Raw genomic sequence first — 19,664 nt, 5'->3', positions numbered from 1 at the left:
ACCCCCCCCCGAGAACTTTCTGTGCAAGCTTATCAGAACTGCTGGCTGGATTAACATCCTCAAACTGTGGCTGATCTGAAAAAGCGCTCATGGACAAATCTTAACACCTCGATGTCAAATGCAAATGTAATCATGTTTTAATTGTGCTTGCTGGTAGAGTTTTTTGACGTCTCAAATCGTGTCCTAATAGACAAGATGTGAAAGATCTTTTTTGTAATACCACTATCTACCCTCATGTTTCTCCCCCTTTTCCTATCTAAGATTATTTTCTGATAAGGATAAAATGGCCGCGCTCTCCTGTAGTTGCAGCTTCGTGTACTCCGCCCATCTTTCTGACGACTGTACGTACATATTCGCGTTGTACCTCGGTGCAATTCCAATAAAGTTTATTCTGATTCTGATTCAGTTGTGAAACTTTTGAGACTGGTCACAGAGCTTGTTCTAGGTCTTCTCTTACATTACTCCAGATATGTTTTAAACCATTTGTTTTTCCTGTCCACATTCAAACAAACCTTGTGTGCTCTTTGAAATAGAGCTTTTTAGAAACTATGATGTATGCAGCAGGTTTTTTTTTTCCTTATCCCTGTGTCCTAATACATCCATCCATTATCTTTACCCGCTTCTTCCTTTTTGGGTCGCAGGGGTCACTGGTGCTCATGTCCAACAGTCACTGTGCGAGAGGCGGGGAAACCCTGGACAGGTATCCAGTCCATCACAGGGACACGTGTGCGTTTTCCACAGCTCTTCATCCTGGTTTGGTTCGGTATGGTTTTGAGCCCTTTTCCACTGTCATTTTATCGTGGAACCGGCCCCTTTTTTGTCCCCGCTTCTCTAGTGGTACCAAGCAAGTTGAGCCGGCACCAAAACTTGACATCAGAACAATGTCGGTCACTGATTGGTCAGGGGGCGGAGTCACTGGATCTTTCAGAAACTTTTTCAAAACACCGATCCGCCATTTGCAATTACTCGGAACTCAGAGCAGCAGCTGGACCTATTTTAAATATTTTAAAAAGAATAATGACAACACCGTGTTTAATGCTGAAGTGCAGGCGTTTTTTGTACTTGGTGGCCGACGACAAAATTCAGATCAAGCTAGGTGGAGCTTCGCCGGTCTCCCCAGTCCTCCATCGGAGCTTCGGAGCCCACTCAGGCTGTGCAGGGCATCATCTCCCTTGCTTCTTCGCCGGTCACTGCAGAAGATCCTCCGTGCTGCCGGCTCGGGCTCCGGATCCCGACCTTCCGTGCTCTGCGGGCTCTGAGCTCTGCTGGTCACCACAGAGGATCATACTGCTGACTTGCAGAAGGCCATTGCCCAGATGCCGGCCTTGCTTTCTCACAGCCGAACCCTGATCCTGGCAGACCAGCGAACCAGGACTGGTCTGGGATGGACGGTGGAAACGATTGTTTAAAAACATTTTATGTATTTAAAAAAAAAAAAAAAGTTTTTTTTATTTTTTTTATCTGAAGATTTTAAAAAATAAACTGTGCTTACTTCATCATGAAATCCTGTTTTCACTTTAATGGCTGTTAAATAATCTGTTAAAGTTAACTCAGCTGAAAAATCATAAAAAGACACAAAATCATTGGCTCTCTCAGGAATATTTCCCTCAAATATATTTAAAGAAGGGCAGCACGGTGGTGCAACTGGTAGAGCTGCTGCCTCTCAGCGAACAGGTCCCTGGTTCAAATCCCGGTCCAGGGACCTTTCTGGGTGGAGTTTGCTTGTTCTCTCCGTGCATGTGTGGGTTTTCTCCGGGTACTCCAGTTTCCTCCCACAGACCAAAAACATGCATGTTAGGCTGATTGGTAACTCTAAATTGTCTCTAGGTGTGAGTGAAAAAGTGAATGGTTGTTTGTCTCTATGTGTCCCTGTGATGGACTTGCGACACGTCCAGGGTGTACCCTGCCCCTCGCACAGTGATCGCTGGACATGGGCACTGGCGACCCCCGTGATCCAAAATGGAAGAAGGGGGTAAAAGATAATGGATGGATGTATATGTGTATATGTATGTTTAATTTAATCATTTTAATAATCTGTATTCTTTAAATTTAGCAGAAACTTCTAAATAAATTCTCCCTGTTTCCAAGGTATTGCCGCCACAAGTGAGAGGTGCGTGATGTCAATTTGAACCCCGCCCACTGGAACCAGTACTGAAAGCATAATGGAAACACGACGTTGTACCAAACAGAGTTGAGTTGAACCGAATTAAATCGAGCTGATGAGGAGCTGTGGAAAAGGCCCATTAGAGTTACCAATCAGCCTAACTTGCATGTTTTTGGTCTGTGGGAGGAAGCCAGGGTACCCAGAGAAAACCCACTGAGAACACGCAAACTCTACCCAGAAAGGTCCCGGTCCAGGATTTGAACCAATGACCTGTTCACTGTGAGGCGGCAGCTCTACCAACTGACAAAACCTAAAAACCAGTTTAGCTTTAATCTTGGTTCTGCTCAAACTAGCTGGTAGCTCATTAATCCAAACAGAATTAAACACTTTTTCATCAAATCAACGTTATTCAAAGAGCTATCAGCAACAGATAAGATATTAATTGTTCACAACCTTTCCAAAAAAAATCTACTTAAGTATATTTGAACTATTCTTTTATGATGTAAAAAAGCCAGTTCACACCAGGGGAGTGAACACTAAATTTGAATTCCCTGCCAAAGATCAGACCATATCTCTCAAAAAAAAAAAATCATCCGTCTGAACTCTATATAAAAAAACAACAGCTGTGGTTTCAAATGATAAATAATAAGAGGGAGCATCAACACGCAGAGTCTAGGAAAACATTGTATGAATCTGTTGTCATAGACCTACATGTGGAAAACGAGTTCATTAAAGAAGACAGAGTAAATGAGCACATTTCTTACAGCTCATATAAACACTTTATGGATCCTGGCCTTTGTTCTGCAGTTCCTAATCAATATTAAGACAGCTCTTTCAACATGGTACACCTCAGCTTCATGACAAATGTAGTGCAGTAAGACAGTGGCAGCATTAATAATGCAAACAGACCCCATTTGTAGTTTTAGATCAATTCATTTGTTTACTCCTCCTGCGCTGATTCAGGTTGTGCTGCAACACAGAGGTCACTGGTTCCCCTGTGGAAACACTTTCATCTTCTTTCTGTTCAGTGGCAAAACAACAACTCAAACACACACACTGAAAGCCTTTTAAATGTGACACAGCCGCTGTGTGTGTGTGTCTCGTGTGTGTGTGTGTGTGTTCTCAGTCACTGCTGCTACATCAGTCACTTGGCTTCTTTTCTCTCATTGTTTTTCGGCTGCATTGAAATCAGGTACAGACACGTTCAAGCTCTTTCATTTTTAATGAGGGGTCATTTAATTTTTCAGTAAATTGCTGGACTGCAGCCTCCCTGTAATTGATCACTGTCACTGTAGGAAGGAGGGGGAAGAAGAAGTCTGTCCGTTCCTTAGTTTAACAGATATGACAGACAGTTTAGGTTTTTAATAAAACTTTCTGTAGCTACAATATCTCTAATCATGCTGAAGGTCTGGGCATAAATGAGCATATGACCATGCAGAGATAAATAGTATGCTGATGTCCCCCATTGCTGAGGGTTATCAAGTGGACTGTGGGAGGAAACTGGAGTACCCAGAGAAAACCCACACAAAGACTAGGAGAACTTTTAAATGCCACACTCACAGACAGACCCCAGGTCCAGACCGGGAATTGGACCCAGAACCTTCTTGCTGTTAGACAACAATGCTAACCACTAATTCAAGAAAAGCAAGTAAACCTTAATGTTTTTGGTGCAAATATTCAATTTGATAGTAGTTGCACTCTAGAAGGTAGGGTCAGTTCTGTCCACTACCAGGCACACAGGTGAAACCAGGGGATTGGTCTTCAACCACCCCACCGGCCACCCAAATCATTTGAGGAAACTGTTTAAGCTTTAAGTCAAATTATGGGGGGTGGGGGTGTCAGTTGACACAAATTGAAGGAATGCATATAGCCTGCCACCTTTCATGTCAAAATATGAATCTGAGTTGCCATCAATTTGGTCAAACCATGAAAACAAAGCTTTGCTCAATTCTTGTTAAATTAACTGTCTTCCTTGTGCTTTCTTCGTTTACTTGGCTCTGGTGGCCGTCTTGATTTAGGTAGACTCCAAATGTTAATTAGTTTCACATCTATATGGAATAATTACTTTCTGCTAGTTTCATTAAAATCTGTCCAGTACTTTATGAGATATTTTAATAACAGACACACAAACATATGCACACCAGTGATGTGTGGTGAGGTTCTAGGCCCTGAGTCCATCAGAATCAGATTTACAAATCTATGAACCCTACAGAGTAGCGTATACTCCTCTTGATTGGCAGCAGTTAATGAGAGTTATGCTTCATATATCATATCAAACTACTCACATTTCATTAATAAAACATTATTGTCTTACCTTTTTCTTGTAAATGAAGTCCATGAGCTGCACTAACAACACTCTGTTTGTCTTTATCTTATCACTGTGGATGCTGATGTTGAGTCTCTTAAGCCAAGTCTATCCTGGAGATCTCATATGGTTTTAGTAGAGTCTGACTGAGCAATACGTAGCGTAATAGCAGTAACATAGTTTGCTGAACAGAGCATGGTAAGTTTATTTTAACTGATCTATAAACAACAATAAATTAACTTCAATCCTTCAACCCACTTGTCATTAGCTACGTGCCTCTGACCATGCCTTGTAAAATTCATCCAGAACAATAAATCTAACGTAGAGGTAAAATGTATATCAGTGTTTGTAACGCTATCTTTGTCGTCTTCAATGAAATACATTCTCTGAAATCTTTACTTCTCTGTAAAGAAAGAAAAAAAATTGCTGAAGACGATACTAATTAGATCTTTACCATATGTGACTGACTGTCTAAAAAATGAACAGGGAAGGGCATTTCTTTTAATTTATATTTTTGTACAACTCTTGATAACTTTATGGTGAATAGTGGAGGATAGAAAATGTGAACGCACGTTAGGAAGACTGTTTATGACCAGTGCACTGCTTTTTAACCTACTGTGGAACTAGTATAGCATGGATCTGATTAGCTTAGCTTCATAGATGCTAACAGCTGTGGTTAAAAAAAAAAAAAGAAGAAGCCCCGCACTACTCTGTTTACTTCGATTCTTGGGGGTGGACAAAGCTAAAAAATGTTTCAGCCATTATCGCTGTTGTTGGCAGTCACCTTCCGATAGCCAAAATTTCCATATTGGTCAGGCTTTAGTTTTTAGCACAATCTGGCTTTAAATAGAAGTGGTCATGCGCTCATGTTCGCTGAGGCTTCTTGGTAAATTTTTCATGTCATGTCTTCCCATCCCATCTGAGCACAGACATTGACAGAAGTTGAAAAAAGAAGGCAAGGATCAAAGCAGGAAAGGTGGCTTCTTGCTGGTCAGCCACAGACAATTTTTAAAAGTTTACCCTCTGTTTGAAAAAAGTGAGTAATCTTCTGTCCCCTAGTCTGAAGCAAACCTTTCAGCTCTAGTGTTGGTCTTCATTGCTTTATTACCTGCTGCTTCGATTGAAAATCTGTTTAGAAAATGTTTGAGCTTTGATATGCTCTATATATAATCGTCTGGGGAAAAAGTGAATGAATCGCTGCACTTGACTCACTAATTGTATTCATGGGCTGTTGGATTGTAGCTAGCTCACTGTTTCTTACTTTGCAGCTGCAAGAAGAAACTCTTGGCACACGAGCGCCCCTTACCTTGAGTGCGGCTGTTTTATGATCGCTGAGCTCAGTAAATGAAACGTGTGCACACACATACATTACAGTATATACATCATCTAAACTATGGCGAGTCAGGGTATTGAAAGTGTTAGAAACATTTCATTGGCAACATACAGAGGCACAGCAATATGCTCTCACCACACAGTTTGTGAGGGACTGCACAGTCCAAGGTGAGGCTCAGCTCTCCGCTGCCTCATCGTGCATCTCTTCCCTATATTTGAATGGGAAGTACAAAAAATTCAGCTAATTTTAATTAATCAATTAAAACTTGAAGTTAAATGGGAAAGTATGTTGTGTTACAAATCATTATATCATTGTAATTATCGTTGTACAAACCGAATTCCAAAAAAGTTGGGACACTAAACAAATTGTGAATAAAAACTGAATGCAATGATGTGGAGGTGCCAACATCTAATATTTTATTCAGAATAGAACACAAATCACAGATCAAAAGTTTAAACAGAGAATGTATCATTTTAAGGGAAAAATCTGTTGTTTCCAAATTTTATGGTGTCAACAAATCCCAAAAAAGTTGGGACAAGTCCATTTTTACCACTGTGTGGCATCCCCCCTTCTTCTTACAACACTCAACAGACGTCTGGGGACAGAGGAGACCAGTTTCTCAAGTTTAGAAATAGGAATGCTCTCCCATTCATGTCTAATACAGGCCTCTAACTGTTCAATCGTCTTGGGCCTTCTTTGTCGCACCTTCCTCTTTATGATGCACCAAATGTTCTCTATAGGTGAAAGATCTGGACTGCAGGCTGGCCATTTCAGTACCCGGATCCTTCTCCTACGTAACCATGATGTTGTGATTGCTGCAGAATGTGGTCTGGCATTATCATGTTGAAAATTGCAGGGTCTTCCCTGAAAGAGATGACGTCTAGATGGGAGCATATGTTGTTCTAGAACCTGAACATAGTTCTCTGCATTAATGGTGCCTTTCCAGACATGCAAGCTGCCCATGCCACAAGCGCTCATGCAACCCCATACCATCAATGATGCAGGCTTCTGAATGGAGCGTTGATAACAACTTGGGCTATCCTTGTCCTCTCTGGTCCGGATGACATGGCATCCCAGTGTTCCATAAAGAACTTCAAATCATGACTCATCTGACCATAGAACAGTCTTCCGTTTTGCCACACTCCCATTTTAAATGACCTCTGGCCCAGTGCAAACGTCTGAGCTTGTGGAGCTTGCTTAGAAATGGCTTCCTCTTTGCACTGTAGAGTTTTAGCTGGCAACGGCGGATGGCACGGTGGATTGTGTTCACTGACAATGCTTTCTGGAAGTATTCCTGAGCCCATTCTGTTATTTCCTTGACAGTGGCATTCCTGTTTGAGGTGCAGTGACGTTTAAGGACCCGGAGATCAAGAGCATCCAGTAGAGTTTTAAGGCCTTGACCCTTACGCACAGCGATTGTTCCAGATTCTCTGAATCTTTTGATGATGTTATGCACGGTTGATGATGATAACTTAAAAGTCTTTGCTATTTTATGCTGGGTAACACCATTCTGGTATTGCTACACTATCTTTCTGCGCAACAATGGTGGAATTGGTGACCCTCTTACCATCTTGGCTTCTGAGAGACACTGAAACTCTGAGAAGCTCTTTTTATACCCAATCATGTTGTCAGTTGACCTAATTAGTGTTAATTGGTCTTCCAGCTGTTCGTTATATGCTCAGTTTCCTTTTTCCAGCCACTTATTGCTTCGTCCCAACTTTTTTGGGATTTGTTGACACTGTGAAATTTTGAATCAACATATTTTTCCTTTAAAATGTTATATTTACACAGATTAAACTTTTGATCTGTCATCTATGTTATATTACTAATAAAATATTGACATTTGCCATCTCCACATCATTGCATTCAGTTTTTATTCACAATTTGTTTAGTGTCCCAACTTTTTTGGAATCCGGTTTGTGTTTTTATTTCCATGATCCATGATTCCATGTGTACCAGGCTTACATGAGCAAAAACACATTCATTAATCTTTGCCTTTTGGCAATAGGCAATAATAAAGAATTCACTTAGAATGTTTAGTCTTATTTTTTCATTATGTATTTTATTATTATTATATTTGTAGATTCATGTGTAAAAATAATGTACTTTAACTGACCATAATACACCAAACAGAGAGAAGCTTGAAAACCCTGCAGAATGTTAATGTTTAAAATGTTAATACCGGTAATCCAGTTTTATTATATGCTTCCAAAATTAACATTATGTTGGTTTAATACCTAATTTATGAGGAATGCAGTGCTACACATGAGCTCAGTGCTTCATCACTGCCTAATGCTAGGGCTCATTTGATAAAACTAATTAGCTCTTGGAAATTGATTCACGAGGGAGTGGTGTCTCAAATTATTGGTTGATAAGCAAAGAAAAGTTAGCAAATTATTGATTTAAATGGTGAACTTTTCCACCAAGAATAAGTTCTGATAACGGTATTGTCTGTAAGGAAAGAGTTTATTTCCACCAAGGAAGTAAAGCTAATTTGAAGGTGACTGAATCTGTGACAATAAATGACAATACAGACATTTTTTTCCCAAACACCTGCTAAATAAGAAATATACAAACATCAAAAGGCTAATGCAGAATGTTTGTATAGGGACTCATCCAGTCTACATGTACAGTTGCAGGTCTCTCTTGTAAATGAGTCTCCGGGGCTGTATGAGGCCTGTATGAATAAAGGTTGAATAAAAAAAAAAATGTTTACTGAATGCTGTTGATTTTTGGACTACTTTGAGCCTCGCAACATGGTCCCCAGTTAGAGATATTTTTCCAACGTAGCCTTACCCCAGGTAAAAGCCGCCATTTCCCGATGTTGTTGAGAAGCTAATTGCCGATAGCACTTGGGTGAGTTTTACCACAGACATCTGGACGTCGTGTTAGCCCCGTTAGCATGATTAGTCTTACGGCACAATGGATAGAGAAAAACTTTGAACTTAAAAAGTCTGTCCTTTATGCATAGGAGTGCAGAGGACCCCACACTGCAGCTAGGAACTTGGAACAAGCCTCCACAAGTGAAACAGCATCGCAGGTGACTAATGCTAATAAATAACATTTAACACTTTTCATTTAATATAAGTTAAAGGGCTATGCATAGCATATGGCTGTTACTGAATATATGTCACCAGCTCTTACAGCTGTTACACAATTTTTGTAGCAAATAAGCCTAAATAAGAGGGCTATGTTCTGACAAGGGATCAGTTATTGGCCAAATAAGTTTTAACGTATTGGATATCGGCCAAAAATCCAATATCGTGCATCCCTAGTCTCTATCAAGGATGTGCACATCTTCATCACTTTTTCAGGGATTAAAGTTTTGCAACTATTTTGGTAGAGCTCTGTGGAAGTTGGCAAGAACATACAGACAGATGGTGTGAGGAATACGGTACAGTCCGATGCTCTCATTTGTTCCCCATAACAAAGCAAAGAAGGAAATTAAAAATACTGTCCTTCTCTCTGTCTGGGGAGCTGGATACAAAAAAAATTAGGTACTAACCTCAAAATCGGCTCCAGTTGTAACCTGGAACACCTTGCAAAAAGATCTGAAGCTCTCGACCTTGAGCTCTCTAAGGGGTTTTAGACTACTGATAAGTTTGTGGCAAAAATTAATGCAGATGTAGCGCACTTCAAGTGGACGAGTAGGGAACAGACACCAACATCTACTAGGTTCCACCAAGAGTAATGTCACACCAATCGAATACCGAACTGATTAATTTATTGCTTCCCAACATAACTTCTCTGTAGCAGGACCAAGACTTTGGAACGAGTTGCCTCTGCTTGGCAGACAGGCCCCCCTCCCTCTCGGTTTTCAAGTCCCGTTTAAAAACCCACTACTATTCAGTAGCATTCAACACCAGATGATCTGTGTTTTGAACCTGTATGCTCCACACTGGTTAGTTGTCATTATCTGCATCGTTTTTATGTCTATATTCTGATTTACTTCATTTTGTATATTGCTTTGTGTGTTACCTGTTGTCTTGTCTGTACAGCACTTCGGTTGGCCTTGTCGCTGTTTTAAGTGCTCTATAAATAAAATGGTATGGTATAGTAACATAAGCATCAAAATTAAATCGAGCTCTTTCCCTTTTATGAAAAAATAAAATAAAAACAAGTTCAGTTCTTTAGCAACGTTGCTACCCGGGGAGTTTTGTGTATAGAATCTTATCTTTAACCCAAGATGGATTTTCTGTATTGTGAAGGTTCTTCTGCGAAATTATGTCTCGGTTGGCCACACCGTTTACACCTGTCCACAGTTCGCATGGGCTTGGCTCACCATCACGATCAAAGAATCCAGAGTCACTATAAAACCAATCTGCATAAAGTGCAGAAAGTAAATCATTCTGTTCCCGTTCAATTATGAGATTCCATGTCCTTTCTCAAGAATACAAATCATTCACATATTTCTCCTTTTAGTTTTTAACTTTATCAGCTTACGTTCATGGTGAACTACCATGAAATGCAATAAACAGTAGTTAACTGTTAAGTACTTTTAGTGTTAAACCAACAAAATACATTGACTACTTAAATATGGAGTACATAACTTGTAAGTTAATCAAAATCAATGTTAGACTGCATAACATATCATGCATATTAAACATTTTACCTTTCTTTTGCTTTTAAAATGTTGATTAATGAATTTATAACACTTAAACATTTATTATTTTAACCAAAAACAGCTTATAGTAGCTTTAACATGGCTTACTATGAATTGCATGTATTTTAATGAACCAATATGATTTAGCATATCCTGATGCATGCTCAATAATCCAGGTAGAAAAATCTAAAAAAGTTAAATCTGGTCCTCCATCCATCCATCCATCCATTATCTTTACCCGCTTATTCCATTTTGGGTCACGGGGGTCGCTGGTGCCCATGTCCAGCAATCATTGTGCGAGGTGCGGGGTACACCCTGGATGGGTCGCAAGTCCATCACAGGGCCACATAGAGACAAACGACACAAACAAACATTCAGTCTCTCACTCACACCTAGGGACAATTTAGAGTTACCAATCAGCCTAACATGCATGTTTTTGGTCTGTGGGAGGAAACCGGAGTACCCGGAGGAAACCCACGCATGCACGGAGAGAACATGCAAACTCCACCCAGAAAGGCCCCTGGACCGGGGTTTGAACCAAGGACCTGCTCGCTGAGAGGCAGCAACTCTACCAGTTGCGCCACCGTGCTGCCCTAAATCTGGTCCTCTGGACATTAATTTTTTTTATTAATTTTTTTTATTGTAGAAACGTTTTGTCTTTCATCCAAAAGACTGCCTCAGTCTGAGGTGCTGTATTCAGCTCAGTCTTATAAATAGCACCTTCTTGCAGTGGATCAACCAGTTTGTTGCTGACAGCCAAAACCAGCTACTCACATGATCAAGGAGGACCATCAGCCTAACGATGGATCATTAGCACCCTGATGGCTGTTTGCTATTCACAGGGGGCTGAGTGATACTAGCAATCACAGCATTGTAAGAAGGGGACAGTTGAACACGGAGGCCTCCATCTCCAATGATGAACGATTTCTTTTCACAAAGATGGCCTCCTTTACTCCTCTCTCAAACCATCGTTCCTCTCTATCATGATGTGAACATCTTCATCCCTGAAAGAGTGACCGCTGGCCTGGAGATGAGTGTAGACCGCAGTCCTGGCCTGATTATGTTGCTCTTTTGTGCTGGGCCAACCTTTTGGCCAGTGGCTGTTTAGTTTCCTCGATGCAAGACTGATCACAGCCCTCCTGACACTGAACAACATACACAATATTACTGTTACTATTATTATGATTTAGAATACAAAAAGCACATTCTTTGTCAATGGAGCGCTAATTCAGGGAGACCCAGGACAATAATTAGGGTGGCCAGTTTAGATATGGTGATGGCCTGCTTGGATTTTATAGGCAAGCAACTTTTCGGGAGAGATCTTTCTCATGTCTAGATGCAGTCAGACACCAATATTCATTCAACCTTTATTTATATAGGTTAGTCACTGAGTAACAAGGACTCATTTACAAGAGACCTTCCATCCATCCATCCATCCATTATCTTCCGCTTATTTCGAAGTTGGGTCATGGGGCAGCAGCTTGAGCAGGGAAACCCAGACGTCTCTTTCCACAGTCACCTCTTCCAGCTCTTCTGGGAGGATTCCAAGGCATTCCCAGGCCAACCGAGAGACAGTCTCTCCAGCCTGGAGGAAATTACTTTTTAGTTTTATATATAAATATATATCCAGGATCTGTCACTCTGTGTCACCTCAGACAAGGCCACCCAAAGCCCCCCCCCCCCCCCCCCAAAAAAAAAAAAAACCCCACTACCTTTATTTCTATACACAGTGTAACTCCTGCCCAGTTGAATATCTTGCACCAAAAACATTAAGGTTTACGGAAAAGCACTTGTATTCAAAGCTGCTAACATTCACTATTCAAATCTCAGCAACTGAGCACATGGGAGTACCGTTTGTTTGATTAAATCCTGAAGAATCCTATAAGTTAAGGACTAATGTGTTTTTTGTCATGTGCTTAGATAAGGTCTCACTTGGAAGATTTTTCACAACATCAAACAGTGGGTCTTAAGGAGAGGGAATATTCCCACTCTCACACACACAGGTGGGATTTTTCTTCTTAAGGAAAGAGAGTGGTTGTGTATCGACTACTAATCCAGAAAGCTAACCTGCTCTCGGACAGATTATGTCTCCAGTTGAAATGCGAACCAGCTTTTTTATATTGAAAATCCCAAACTGATCTGAAGTTACCTCAGAAAGCCATTAATCCTGCTTTGTAGTCCAGGTCATGGGTCTGCTGAGCTGCTTAGAAAAACAAAATACTGTCCCTCTGCTCTCCTGCTCAGATCAACTTCCTTTAACTTCAATTAAACTTTATGGTTTTCTTCAATCCTCGTAAAGTTGACTTGGACCCAAATCTTTCTTTTGATTTGTGTCTCTCGTGAAACGATGTGATTTATGTTGTTGTGAAAATCACAAAATCATATTGTATAAATGTGTATGACTGAGGTGAGATTGGGAATAGGAATGCATTTAATTCAACAAATTAAAAACCAAAATGAATATAATAATTTCTGAAATTATTTTGAGGGGGGCTAATGCAGCTTTTGCTTAAACTCCCAACCAAACGTCATTACCTGAGCTAAAAGAAGGAAGTGTAAAGATAACAGTTCAAGAGATGCATTCAAGCTGCTGTAAGTGGGTCTTTGTGGTCACTATAGTAACCACACATCTGTCTGTCACTCCCTGATAGCACTCTTACAAGAAGCAGACAGAAATGCAGACTGAAAATGACTCTCAAACAGTCTTTGTGCAAAAGCTATATTTGTAATTCAAGACGTATATCAACCATGAGCACCAGAAGAGTGTGAGTCACTTATGGTTTATTTTACGGCTGCTGTGTTTTATGTTGGCGATGTAGTGGACTAGGCCCATGTCAAAACTGACCAGATGGACAGAGACTGTTATTTCATTGATCTGCATCCAGAAATACAGTTTGAGCCATCTGGAGACTTTCTTTCTTGAAGTAATCAAGTAGAAAAGACAATTCTCTATGATCATTACTATTTTACAAATGTTTGATAATCAAATTGTGTTAGTTCACTCAATGTTTACAGGTTGAAGAGAACTACTCATTTTATTTACATAAACAGTAAGTAATGATTTTTATTCCTCATTCAAAGAAGAAATCAGGTTAATATGCATTTCTTGATTTTTCTGTCTTCAATGAGCAAATTTGTAAGTATGTTAAAGTTCAGGCTTCGGTCAACTAAAATGTTTACTGAGAAGAAATGTCATGTTTAATCTTTACAGCAGATAATCAGAGTAGAGGCTCCACGAAGTCTTGTTTTCTCCAATAATCTTTCTGTCTGTTTTAAGTAATCTCATTCTCTGCCCTTGACTTTGATAACACCTTACATCACAAACCACACCTCTGATCTGGTCCATCCACCAATCAGAAAGCTCTAAAATGACCCGGAAGTCAACTCATTTAAATGTGGCAATGATCATAGAGAATTGTCTTTTCTACTTGATTACTTCAAGAAAGAAAGTCTCCAGATGGCTCAAACTGTATTTCTGGATGCAGATCAATGAAATAACAGTCTCTGTCCATCTGGTCAGTTTTGACATGGGCCTAGTCCACTACAGCGATACAAGTTAAAAATGTAACTGAATGAGTGGAAGCTGCCTGTGTTCAGAGGAAATTAAGACAAATGAATTTAAAAGAAGACAAGACAAGAAATCAAAGCCAAGTATCTACAATTTGAAGTATAATTTGCTTAGGTATTTTAAAAATTTGTGGGAGTAAGAAGAGGTTTTTTTTCCAAATTTGTAGATGACAAATGTTATTGTGTAACATCTTTATTATCAATTGAAAATTCTGTATAATATCATAAAACCTAAACTGTGATTGAGTAAAAACTGTAAAATATGTCAAAATTCTAGTTTTATTTGACTTTATGTGCCTCTTTAAACTTTTCTACTGTTAAGTTCGCTGAACCGTAGAGCTCTAAAGTGTACTGGGTTTTCTTATGTGTTTTTCCAAAACTATTGTCTCTTGGATAAAAGTACTGGATGACTTGGATAACGTCCCTCCTTGGATGAAGTGTTTTGGATAAAAGACGAAACATTTCAACAAGAAGAATCTGTCCAGCGGACCTGATTTTACTTTTAGATCTATTGAGAGTGTTTTTTTAAATTTCTTGCTGAGTTTTGCACATTTTGTCTGAGTATCAAAATACCGTAGTCCTAGCTACTTCGCAGTTCGTTTTTCGTGGACTCGTTATATCGTGGTTTTTCAAAATATGATTGGACATGACACACAATTGGCAAACTGATGCATGAGCCACGCGATCGGAATGGATTTTTTATTTAAAATTAATTATTTTAAACTATTTAGTTGCTTCTGCACCTTTGTGCAGCATACACTGCAGGATAAACTTCCTACTGCAGCTAATCAGCTGTTCTCTGTGTAGAGTGGAGAAGTGGGCGTGGCCAAGAGCGCTTGCAGGTGGCAAAGATCACGGAGGCAGAGAGAAGGAAATCATGACATTCTGTGCTCAATTAGAGTGTTTATAGTTTAGAAACATTGTTTAGAATATTGCAAGAGTGGGGAAGGGTTTAAAACGCCTTTATACATATACAGTATATATATATATATATATATATAATAAACTACTACTTGTACTACTATTTCTACATCGCGGGTTGTCACTTATCGTGGGTCTTCAGGGTACAGCTCCCCCATGATAAACGAGGGACTACTGTGAATATTTTGTTCAACAGTTGTGGAGCAATACACAACCATGGAAATACCTTCCATCCACCTGTCCATTTCAGCTTGTTGAAAAGATTAATCAAAAATTAATGAAGGTACCGACTTTCATTTTGCTGTGTGGCTGCATCTAGACATAAGAAAGGTCACTAACGAAAATTGGATTGTCACGCCAAAATCAAAGATAGCCACTACCATATATATGTATATATGTGTGTGTGTATGTAAACTGGCCACATATGGCCAATGAAAGCCATGTTTTTTAGTTGTATTGATTTAAAGTGTAGTTTCCTCATGATTGGGGTGGATGAAGGTAGCCACCATTGGCTACCCCCTGGCTCCACCATTGCACCTGTTGGTGGATTAAATTGTTCCCTCCATTCGCCAGGATCTGTCACACTGCACTGCTTCAACAAGCAAAATAAAATAAACCTACCTCTAGTGACGTGATCAGATCAATTAGGCGCGCGTTACGTCATCACGTTGTGCTGGTGCTGCAGTCATCCTTGTCACTGGGTTGTCATACAAAACAGCGCCTTTTATATCGGTGAGTTATTTAGATGGAATGGCCGATGTCCGATATTTAACTTTAACGCTAATATCGGCCGATACCATGCCAGTAATATTGTGCATCCCTACTGAAAACAGTCAGGTTAACTTACATTCCCTGTTCAATTCCAGTCCATAAAAACACTCATCTTTAAAACTACAAACATTCTCTATTTACATCCCTCATCGACGGGCGACACCAGTGTGCCTCTTGTTAAAAGAATAGTAAGAAGGATGCTCTGATGTATTTGCAGCTTTTCTAAAACTTCATTATTCTATTACTACTTGTTATGAACTTTTAATGTTTGTCATCCAACCCAAAGCTGTTTTTCAGCGTAATAATGACGCTGTTTCTCTCTGCCTCTTCCGTTTCTCTACAGGTTCCTCTTGTCTGAAGCAACATGGCCACTTGGTTGTGGAAAAAGAAATCCCAGGACCTGATCTTGAGGGTGTTGCTCCTTCTTCTCAGCCTTCTTCCTGAAGTCAGGTACAACAACATACCTTGTTTTCTATCACCCTTTCTCTTCCCTCCAAGTCTTCACGTCCCCTGTTGGTGTCTCTTAGAATAATTATCAATCAGGCGTACTGCTCCAGAGCAAATGATGATCTAACAAACACTATTAGAAGCAAATATATTCAGCTGTCATTGTCAGTTTGTCAAATTAAGTGACCTGTAATGGTGCCAGTCTGCCTACTGCAGGAGAGAAATAAACCAACCCTTGTTCTAAATTTGCTCTCAAATAGGCAAAAAATAAATAAAGGCAAATACAAAACTGAGTTAGTCCTCCCATCAATATGAAGTCTCCCTGCACCAAATTCCACTGACTGCTGAATTCATTTGCATTGTGCAGCACACCGCAGCTACAATTGTCCATTCACAGCATTTTCACTCCTGCATCCTGTGCACATTTTTCAGTCTGTATGTTGGAGTCAGCGAGAAAAAAAAAAAAACTCCAGCACTTCCAGAAGTCATTTTCATAACACTCCTTGTAATTTGAAATGAAGAGATTGCGCGAGGTTACCATGCTAGCTTTGTTGATAAGGTAAGACGTTGTGGCAGACGTGACGCTTCCAAATTTGCATGGTTGGGGAAAGAAAAAGCCGAACGGGAAAGAATGGAAGCTGGAGCAGGTAATCAGGAGGCTGTGACAGGGATTAGCTCTGTTTGCTTTGTCCTTGTGCCACTTGGCTCTCCTTGCTTATTAGGAGCGTGCATTCATTATATTTCCATGTATTAAATGTGGAGACGAGGCCAAGAGTTGACGCTGGCCAAACCTGGCAGGAGATCGTTCGCAACAATATGTGTCCCAGTTGTACGGGAACATTAAAGCTACGCAGTATAAAGACTGACAAAAGCCAAAAAGGCGCTAATAACTCACTGCTGCCGTCTAAAGAAAGGTGGGGAATCCAGTAGCAGTTTTGTTTCTGTATTCAACAATTCATCTGCCCATTTGGTGGTTTTATTTATTTTATGCCAGTTATTCTCGTCCATATTTAATATTTTACACATTCCTACTAACATCGGTTGTCTGCATTATCCTTAATGTAACATGCCAAGACAGCACAGTCAAAATTAACATGGAAACAAATACATTTTCTGAAGAAGCAGCTATGTTGTCAAAATATATTATGTCTTGACTCAGTCAGTATGATTTAGAGATTGGAGCTGATTTTAAATTTTGCCAAAGGCTGATTTTATTTATTTATTGTTTGTTTGTTTGTTTGTTTGTTTGTTTGTTTGTGGGGGTCTGTTAATTTTTTCTGTGTTTGGTACCTTTAGGGCATTGTCAGATTTATTTAATTGTACACAATGTGAATAAGACGATACAGTGACAATAAATTTGATCTTGTTTAAACCATATTTTTGTTTAATGAATAAAATGTATCTAAATTAAAATTGAAGGAATGCATATTGCCCGCTGCCCAGCATGATAAAATTCTTAACAAAGCTGTTGCATTTTCTGTTCTCAGCTTGTACCACATCAAAATCCATCCATCCATTATCTTTACCCGTTTATTCCATTTTGGGTCACGGGGGTCGCCAGTGCCCATGTCCAGCAATCACTGTGCGAGGGGCGGGGTACACCCTGGACGGGTCGCAAGTCCATCACAGGGACACATAGAGACAAACGAGACAAACAACCATTCACTCTCTCACTCACACCTAGGGACAATTTAGAGTTACCAATCAGCCTAACATGCATGTTTTTGGTCTGTGGGAGGAAACCGGAGTACCCAGAGAAAACCCACGCATGCACGGAGAGAACATGCAAACTCCACCCAGAAAGGCCCCCGGACCGGGATTTAAACCAGGGACCTGCTCGCTGAGAGGCAGCAGCTCTACCAGTTGCGCCACCGTGCTGCCACCACATCAAAATGTATCCCAGTATCTGTAAAAATAAGGGGTTGGAGCCATTTTGGTGTTTGTCAATGAGCTGTTTAAGCCATCTTTGTATGGACTGACTTTTAGCGTTCATCAGTTGTAGATGAAGATGACAAGATAAACAAAACAATCAGTTGGTGTTTTCTAAGAGTTTCATTAAAACTCGTCCAGTGCTCTGTGAAATATATAATAATTTAGACTGGCCTATAATAGGACTTATGTTATAAAACTTGGCAAATATATATATATATATATATATATATATATATATATATTTTTTTTTTTTTTTATATATATTTTTGTTTTTTTTGGTTTGTTTTATTTGTTTGTTTCGTTTGTTTTGATTTTTGAATATCCAGAGGACCAGACTTAACTTTTTTTAATTTTTCTACTTGGATTATTGAGCATGCATCAGGATTTTTTGGCAAAAATAGTTTGGTTCATTCAACAAGATTGGATGGATGGATGGATGGATGGATGGATGGATGGATCTATAGATGATAGAGATAGATAGATCTATAGATGGATAGCTGAATAGAAAGATGGATGGATGGATGGATGGATGGATCAATCATACATCCACACATACATACATGCATTATTGATCCCGACGGAAATTACATGGCAATCTGTAGCTCTCATACACACAAACAACAAGATAAAAACACCAGAATAAAAAAATAATAATAAAAACCTATTATTAAAAAAAGATTGATAATAATTAAACAAGCAACCCAAGAGGAGATAAAGCAGCAACTATGTTAGGGGACAAAAACCAGCTAGCTTCTCTGGTTCCTGCTAGGATTGGCCGAATTATACAGCCTGGTGGCACGAGGGACAAACGAGTTCTTTAGTCTCTCAGTAGAACACCTCAGTGAATGGAGTCTGGAGCTCAATGAACTTTGCTGGTTAGAGAGGACAGAGTACAAGGGGTGCCCTGATTGGACATGATCGCCCTGATCTTGGACTGCGTCCTCTGCTCCACCACCTTCTCTACAGAGTCAAGGCCCAGACCCACCACAGAGCCCGCCTTCTTAATGAGCCTATTCAGCCTTCGGATGTCCATCTTCCTAGTGCTGCCTCCCCAACACACAACACCAAAAGAAAGTATACTGGACACAATGGATTGGTAGAACATATGCAATAACTTAGAACAGACCCTGAAAGAGGCCAGCCTTCTGAGAAAATACATTCTGCTCAGCCCCTTCTTGTACACAGCATCCATATTAGCAGTCCAGTTCAGCTTGGTGTCCATCTGTAGACCCAGATATTTATAGGTTGAGACTTGGGCATTAACAGAGTACTCGAGTAATCTACACATCGATTTCTAGGACATCTATCGCGGTTAAAAATTTAATATCGAGTATCCGTAGTGACGTCATATTATGTGACCACCGTATGACTGTAGGGGGCGGTGTTGCATTGTTGCAGGTCACAGAGTATGGTGTAACACCGGGTCCAATCCACCGAACCAGAACCAATTTCGGTTTAAGTTTCGTTTTTGACGTGCTGCATGTTTCTTCACGTTTGCAGTTTAATAATAAAACTAATAGTTTAGTTTTTCCTTTGACTTATTTGCAGTATGATAAATGGTAGGAGCATAATATACGCTCCCAATGTTTTTTTTTTTGTTTTTTTTTGTAAATAATTACCTTTTTTGCGATTTTATTTATTTATTTATTTTTGTATCTTGAGATGTATGACGTCATCAAAT

General features: G+C 39.8%; 1 protein-coding gene across 1 annotated transcript in view; it reads left to right on the top strand.

Annotated features, from left to right (window-relative positions):
- gabra3 (gamma-aminobutyric acid type A receptor subunit alpha3) overlaps positions 1–19,664 on the top strand; it is a 285,967-nt gene that overhangs the window by 99,054 nt on the left and 167,249 nt on the right. The window contains exon 2 of the mRNA XM_037688046.1: positions 15,948–16,054. Coding sequence (XP_037543974.1) covers positions 15,969–16,054 — 86 coding nt within the window. The 5' untranslated portion in view covers positions 15,948–15,968. The remainder of the gene's footprint in view (positions 1–15,947; positions 16,055–19,664) is intronic.

This window comes from Nematolebias whitei, chromosome 14, assembly GCF_014905685.2.
Source record: "Nematolebias whitei isolate Nwh7 chromosome 14, NemWhi1, whole genome shotgun sequence".
Taxonomy (NCBI): Eukaryota; Metazoa; Chordata; class Actinopteri; order Cyprinodontiformes; family Rivulidae; genus Nematolebias; species Nematolebias whitei.
The sequence above is the reverse complement of the archived record's forward strand: the minus strand, read 5'-3'. Positions and strand labels throughout refer to the sequence as shown.